The sequence below is a fragment of the Macaca thibetana genome, chromosome 7, assembly GCF_024542745.1.
Source record: "Macaca thibetana thibetana isolate TM-01 chromosome 7, ASM2454274v1, whole genome shotgun sequence".
Taxonomy (NCBI): domain Eukaryota; kingdom Metazoa; phylum Chordata; class Mammalia; order Primates; family Cercopithecidae; genus Macaca; species Macaca thibetana.
Window position 1 is genome coordinate 85,609,066 of NC_065584.1, and position 7,365 is coordinate 85,616,430.

A 7,365-nucleotide genomic window follows, 5' to 3' on the forward strand; every position below is an offset into this window, starting at 1 on the left:
TGAACAGGGGGTCTGTCCGTTCTCAGATCTCAACCTCTGTGTTGGGAGATCCACTGCTCACTTCAAAGCCATCAGACAGAGTCGTTTGCATCTGCAGAGGTTTCAGCTGCTTTTTGTTGTTGTTGTTGTTGTTTAGCTGTGTCCTGTCCCCAGAGGTGGAGTCTACAGAGACAGGCAGAACTCCTTGAGCTGCTGTGAGCTCCACCCAGTTCGAGCTTCCCAGCTGCTTTGTTTATCTACTTAAGCCTCAGCAATGGTGGGCGCCCCTCCCCCAGCCTCGCTGCTGCCTTGCCACAAGATCACAAACTGCTGTGCTAGCAATGAGGGAGGCTCTGTGGGTGTGGGACCCCCCCGGCCGGGTGTGGGATATAGTCTCCTGGTGTACCCATTTGCTAAGATCTTTGGTAGAGCGCAGTATTGGGGTGGGAGTTACCCGATTTTCCAGGTGTTGTGTGTCTCAGTTCCCCTGGCTAGGAAAGGGATTCCCTTCCCCCTTGCGCTTCCCAGGCAAGGCGATGCCTCACCCTGCTTCAGTTCTGGCTAGTCGGGCTGCAGCAGCTGACCAGCACTGATTGTCAGGCACTCCCTAGTGAGATAAACCCAGTACCTCAGTTGAAAATGCAGAAATCACCTGTCTTCTGTGTCTCTCGTGCTGGGAGTTGGAGACTGGAGCTGTTCCTATTCGGCCATCTTTTTATTTATTTATTTATTTATTTATTTATTTATTTATTTATTTTTGAGACGGAGTCTGGCTCTGTCGCCCAGGCTGGAGTGCAGTGGCCGGATCTCAGCTCACTGCAAGCTCTGCCTCCCGGGTTTACGCCATTCTCCTGCCTCAGCCTCCTGAGTAGCTGGGACTACAGGCGCCCGCCACCTCACCCGGCTGGTTTTTTGTATTTTTAGTAGAGACGGGGTTTCACCGGATTAGCCAGGATGGTCTCGATCTCCTGACCTTGTGATCCGCCCGTCTCAGCCTCCCAAAGTGCTGGGATTACAGGCTTGATCCACGGTGCCCGGCCCTTTTTTTTTTTTTTTTTTTTTTTGAGACGGAGTCTTGCTCTGCTGCCCAGGCTGGAGTACAGTGGCCGGATCTCAGCTCACTGCAAGCTCCGCCTCCCAGGTTTAGGCCATTCTCCTGCCTCAGCCTCCCGAGTAGCTGGGACTACAGGCGCCTGCCACCTCCCCCGGCTAGTTTTTTGTATTTTTAGTAGAGAGGAGGTTTCACCATGTTAGCCAGGATGGTCTCGATCTCCTGACCTCGTGACCCACCCGTCTCAGCCTCCCAAAGTGCTGGGATTACAGGCTTGAGCCACTGCGCCCAGCCAAAATGTATATTTTTCTTTCTGAAATAATAATAGTATTGAGTTCATAGTAGATAATTTGAAAAATAAAGAATATTATAAAGGAGCAAAACAATGAACAGTATTAAGTCCAGTATTCGGAGATAACTAATACTGTTTCAAACATTTGGAGTTACTTTATTCACATGTTATTGTAAATGCTATTTTATTTACATGTTAAACACGCTATTTCAGTATTGCGTGTACATTTTTTTGTACGTAATTGTGGTCACACTGTGGGTAAATTTTTTCCTTGGTGGTGTTTAACATTGGGGGCATGTCATAGAGAAAGTATAGTTTGGAGTCAGGTAGACCTGATTTCAGATTCTGTTATAGGTATTTGTCTGGGGTAGGGGATGGGGACGGGGACTTAATCTTTCTGAGTCTGCATTTCCTAATGTGTTAACAGAAAGTAATATTGATGATCCATCAGAGTTATTTTGAGAATTCAATGAGGTGATATTTGCAAAATACAAGGCACATAATACTTGCTTTCAATAAACAGTAGCTTCCATTGCAAGCTCTTTGTAAATACCATATATATGATTACATAATTCATTGAAAGAGTGTATCACAACATAAGTAGGCTAAGTTTATGTTAGCTTCACATAACTTACTTCAGCCAACTTGTTTCTTTTGGTAGGCTACTTAAGGGTCTAAGTATACAAATTAATGTGTAATATCTTGAAAAAATTCTATCACCACTTTAATGAAGTACCCAGAATAGGCAACAATCCTAGAATGAAGATAGTGAGTAAGAATAATGCAATTGAGAATGCAAAGCTTTTGTTTTAATCAAGTAATGATACCTGCTTGCTCTTACCCTTTGTTCTTTGCCAGTAGGTCCAGTAAAAAATGTTATAGGCAGAACTTTACCTACAAATGTATCTGTTCTGGGAAGGAAGCTAAAACATCCATAGCTGTTAGGCAGATTCCCTAATGTGTAGCGCACATATCAGTTGCCTGTACAATCCTGGTAAAAGGGTTTGCTTTCTATCACAGGGCATAAAGGTGTGGCAATGGAGTTAGTATCCTGAGTGACCTTCTAGAAATATTAGCTATGCTGAATCCCATAGAAAACTCACAGAGAAGGGAGTGAATGCAATAATATGACTCTGAGTTAGGATTCAGTAAACTGCAAAAGTAGTTGTCAACATGGGCACAAGGATCTTGACCAATAACTGCTTTTCCTTATAGTTTATTTTTGAGGGCTTGCTCAATATAGCAAGTTCTCCATCTTACAGTTGCAGAGCTTCAGCTGTAGAATTTGAGTACAGGCTGCAGGTGACTAGGGAGCACTGTGCCTCCACAGCACAGAGGTAGACAGCCGAGTCTCTGGTCTGGGTGGCTGTGATGTTCAGGATGCTGAAAAGGTCTTTCTTGTCTAATATGCTACTTAGTCTTCCTGACTTCTTTTCAATTCCACTTGAAGTTAGCGTAAATAGAAATATGGGAGCTTTCTTTTCCTGCTTGTACCATAGTAGGCTTCGAAAGTTAACCACTTCATAACTACAGTTGAGAGTTACAGTGTCTCCCTCGTGGACAACCAGAGATAGAGGGTTTTGCATCACCTTGTCTTCACTGCTCACCCCTGTGTAGAAAAATGTGATTATTATTCACCGTTAGAACCATAGGGCTCCCAGACAATAAGTCAGAATGAAGTCTACTTTACCCTCTTAGTCTTCTGAGGATCAATCCTCAGGTTTCCTGGTTGCCCCTGACCCTTTGTAGTAACCCTACTTACAGCTCAGTAGAAGCCAAAAGATCGCTAGTAAAGCCTGTGAACACTTCATCATCCTTCAATTATCAAGTGTGTTTTCCTGGGCAAAACGTGATTCACTACCTTAAGCATTTCCTTTTCTTTTTGAACCATCACACTCTACCCCTGGCGTCTGCGCATGCACACACACATACACACACATAGACACAGACACACACTCAGAAAAAGGGAAATAGCAATTTGGTGATTCAGCCAACCATTAAAAAAGTGTCATTTGGTTCTATTTAAATTCAAATCCCTCCCACTCAATCACCCATGGGAGTCATTCAAAATAGAACACCGCCATCTTGTGAGCTGGTGCAGAATAGCTGAAAATTAGTGTCCACATGTTTTATGAATGACAGTAGATACTTCTGAAATTGTTTCACCATGAAAGGACAGGCTACCCAAAGCTGTCCATAATCCTAGGAGTCAGTAATTCTATTATTTCTTGTCCAGGATTCTTTTTTTTTTTTTTTTTTTTTTTTTTTTTTTTTTTTCTTGTCCAGGATTCTTAAGCGAGTGGTCATGCCTGCTCCATACCCACTCTTTCATCTCCTTGCTTACTGAAACCTGGCATAGCCAGGCCATGACCCTGCATATGATGGTAAGTCTATGAGAAATAGCAGTGTCCCCAAATTAGAATAACCTCAGTTCCTCAAAGATCATGTAAGACAGAGTCATCTGCTGACCTGCAATATCTGCTCCAGATTTTCACAAGAAAGACAAACTTTGTTCATTAAGCCTCTGAACGTTTGGTATATATTTGTTAGAATAGTTTGGCCTTCGCTAATATACTTGGAGTATAGATTTGGTTGCATTCCATTCCATAAATGTTATTACATAGTTTTCTTGTCATTGTCTAGGAATGTCTATTTTTAGTAAAATACATATTATCTATGTAGGCATTGTTCAAGTCTAGGAAGACTAGTAATTTCTTGCTTCATCTTTACGATCACTAAGAAAAAGAATTACTAATTAGAAAGTTCATATCTCAAGGTGAAGACAAACATATTTGCATTCCAGAAAAGCTGAATTGCCCAGTTGAGATGAAGTGATGGATCACTTGGTTTCCAAGACTACTTTTTTGAGACAATGATAATGTGGCCTAATTCTCTAGATCTTAAACAAGAAACAAAATCCGGAAACATGAAGTAAGAGATTGATGATGTGACAACACCACAATAAAGTAAATAATGCCATGTTCTATTACTGCTTATGAATATAGTTTATACTGTCCCCATGAAGGTCAGATAATTTTACCCACAGTTTTTTGGTTATAAGCCCCCTTCTGCATTTCTGGGTGGCACAGAGGCACAGATGTGAGAATTAATTAGCATCTTGCCCCTTAATTCATGTATAACTTTTTTTTTTTGAGACAGAGTCTCACTCTGTCACCAGGCTGGAGTGCAGTGGTGTGATCTCGACTCACTGCAACCTCTGCCTCCTGGATTCAAGTGATTCTCCTGTCTTCCAAGTAGCTGGGACTACAGGTGTGCATCATCACGCCCGGCTAATTTTTTTTTTTTTTTTGTATTTTTAATAGAGATGGGGTTTCACCATGTTGGCCAGGATGGTCTCGAACTCTTGACCTTGTGATCTGCCTGCCTTGGCCTCCCAAAGTGCTGGGATTACAGGTGTGAGTCACTGAGCCCGGCCTCTCATGTAAACATTTTTAATTGACTGTCTTGTTTGTGCCAGGAACAGAGGAGCATACAGAAATGAATAAAGCAATCTTTACCTTCAATACTAGCCCACAATTTGAAAGCCTTCTGTAGAATTATTATTTGACCCAGCAATCTCATTATTGGGTATAAACCTAAAGGAATATAAATTTTCTACCAGAAAGATACATGCACACCTATGTTCATCGCAGCATTATTCACATTAACGAAACACGGAGTCAACCTAAATGCCCAACAATGCTAGACTGGATGAAGAAAATGTGATACATATACACCATGGAATGCTACACAGCCATGAGAAAGAATGAGATCGTGTCCTTTGCAGCAACATGGATGGAGCTGAAGGCCATTATTCTAAACAAATTAACACAGGAAAGAAAACCAAATATCACATGTTCTCACTTATATGTGGGAGCTAAACATTGAGTACACATGGACACAAAGAAGGGAACAACAGACACCCAGGCTTTCTTGAGGATGAAGGGTGGGAGGAAGGTGAGTATTGAAAAACCTATCAGGTACTGTCCTTATTACCTGGGTGACGAAATAATCCGTACACCAAACCCCCGTGGCATGCAGGTTACCTACATAACAAGCTTGCATATGTACTCCTGAACCTGGAATAAAAGTTAAAAATAACATAAAATAGAAAGCCTGCTATAAAATAAACCATGGCTTCAACACCGAGAAAGTTGGGATGGTAGATTTGCCTACACACAGCTGAACAGGAATGGGGAAGGGAGAAGAAAACATGGTTATCCATGGTTAGCTAATACCCATTTTTTAAGTTCCTGAGAAAAGAATAGTACTGGAGATCCTATAAATAGCTGTAAAAGTATTACCTCAATTAAAACATTCCTAGGATTTTGAGGGCTATGTCATATGCACATGTGGGACCCATGGAAATATTGTGCTGGGTCTTCAGGGGACTGCTTCTTAGGGAGAGGGAAGTGAATTCCGTATTGACGTTTAAGAACATGATGATCTCTGTGAGACATTAAAGCGGCTAGCTTTAAGAACTGCCTGGAACTGCCCATATCACTGTCAGGGGCAGTGGACCATCTTTCCTCTGAAACATCAGCTGATGCCTCTTGAGAGATACTGATTTCCCGCAGAACATTTGCAAGGAAGAAAACCTACAGTGTATTTTTTGGAGCAAAACCAATACTACATTTGAACAGCTCTGTAGAGCTCTTAACAGACTTCAGCTTCCTTTGGCACATGCTGTTAGGATAATAAAGTAATAAGAATATCAAGATGTATCATCAGAGTCTCTTCTGGGGAATGAGGACCTTGTATGATGTGGCAGATGTTTTTGGATAGTTAAACCAACACTTATCCGCAATCGATATCTTTCATGCTCATCTCTTTTTTAGAGGCTAGACAAATTAAATGTTCCCTTTCTCAACCTCCCTTGCAATTAGTGCTGGCCATATGATGTGGTTCTGTCCAATGAAATAAATCACATGTTCGACCTCTTAATTAGATATCTAGGACTGTAATTGCTGGGTCAAATGGTAACTCTGTGTTTAGTCATTTGAGAAACTGCCAAACTATTTTCTAATATGTCTGTACTATTTTACATTCCTACCAGCGGTGGATGATGATTCCAATTTCCCCCATCCTTCCCAACACTTAGAATCTTCCATTTCTCTATTTTCTTCTTCCTTATTAAAAAATTATGAACATCCTAGTGGGTGTGACGTGGCAGCTCATTTTAGTTTAATTTGCATTTTCCCAATGAATAATAATGTTGAGCATCTTTTTACATACTTTTTGACTATTTGTATGTCTTCTTTGGAGCAATGAAGGTTTAAATCATTTGACCATTTTAAAATTGGCATTTATCTTATTGGTAAGTTGTAAGAGTTTAAAATATATATTCTTGATATTAAATCCTTATCAGATATACTTGACTTGCAAATATATTCTTCTATTATGTGGGTTATCTTTTCATTTTCCTTTGTGGAAAATTTTGTGAATTTTGATGCACAAAGATTTTAATTTTGATAAAGCCCAATTTATCTATTTTTCCTTTGGTTGCTTTTTTTGGTGTTGTATGTAAGAGATTGTTGCATAGTTCAAGGTCACCAAGATTTACAACTATGTTTTCATCTAAGTGTTTGTACTTCTAGATCTTACATTTAGGTCTTTAATCCATTTGAGTTAACTTTTGTACATGTGTGAGGTAGAGATCAAATGGTGGCTATCCAGTGGTCCCAGCGTCACTTGTTGAAAAGACTATTCTTTTCCCATTGAATGGTCTTGTTGCAATAAATTGGCCATAGATTTATGGATTTATTTCTGGACTCTCATTTTTACTTTATTGATATCATCCATTTTAAAAGAGAAACTTACTAAAATCTTCTACTGTATTTGTGTATTGATCAATTCTCCTCATATCATGGCAGAAATAACTAAGAAAATCTGTTACATACACTAAAAATGAATTCAGAGGGGCAAGTTTATCAAGCAAAGAGCACAATCTTTGGAGGACGAATCCTTGGATGAAGGAGAGTTTGTAGTAATGGAATGACAGGGGCAAAGGTGGCATGCATAATCACATTTCGTGCCAAGAGGA

At 40.4% G+C, this 7,365-nt stretch overlaps 1 gene segment (V, D, J or C); it reads right to left on the reverse strand.

The window, feature by feature from the left end:
* Nucleotides 1-1,453: 1,453 nt before the first annotated feature.
* Nucleotides 1,454-3,231, reverse strand: LOC126958343 (T cell receptor alpha variable 36/delta variable 7-like). The segment is given in 2 exon segments: nucleotides 1,454-2,931; nucleotides 3,085-3,231. Coding segments are annotated over 2 exon segments (405 nt in total).
* Between the last annotated feature and the right edge of the window lie 4,134 nt (nucleotides 3,232-7,365).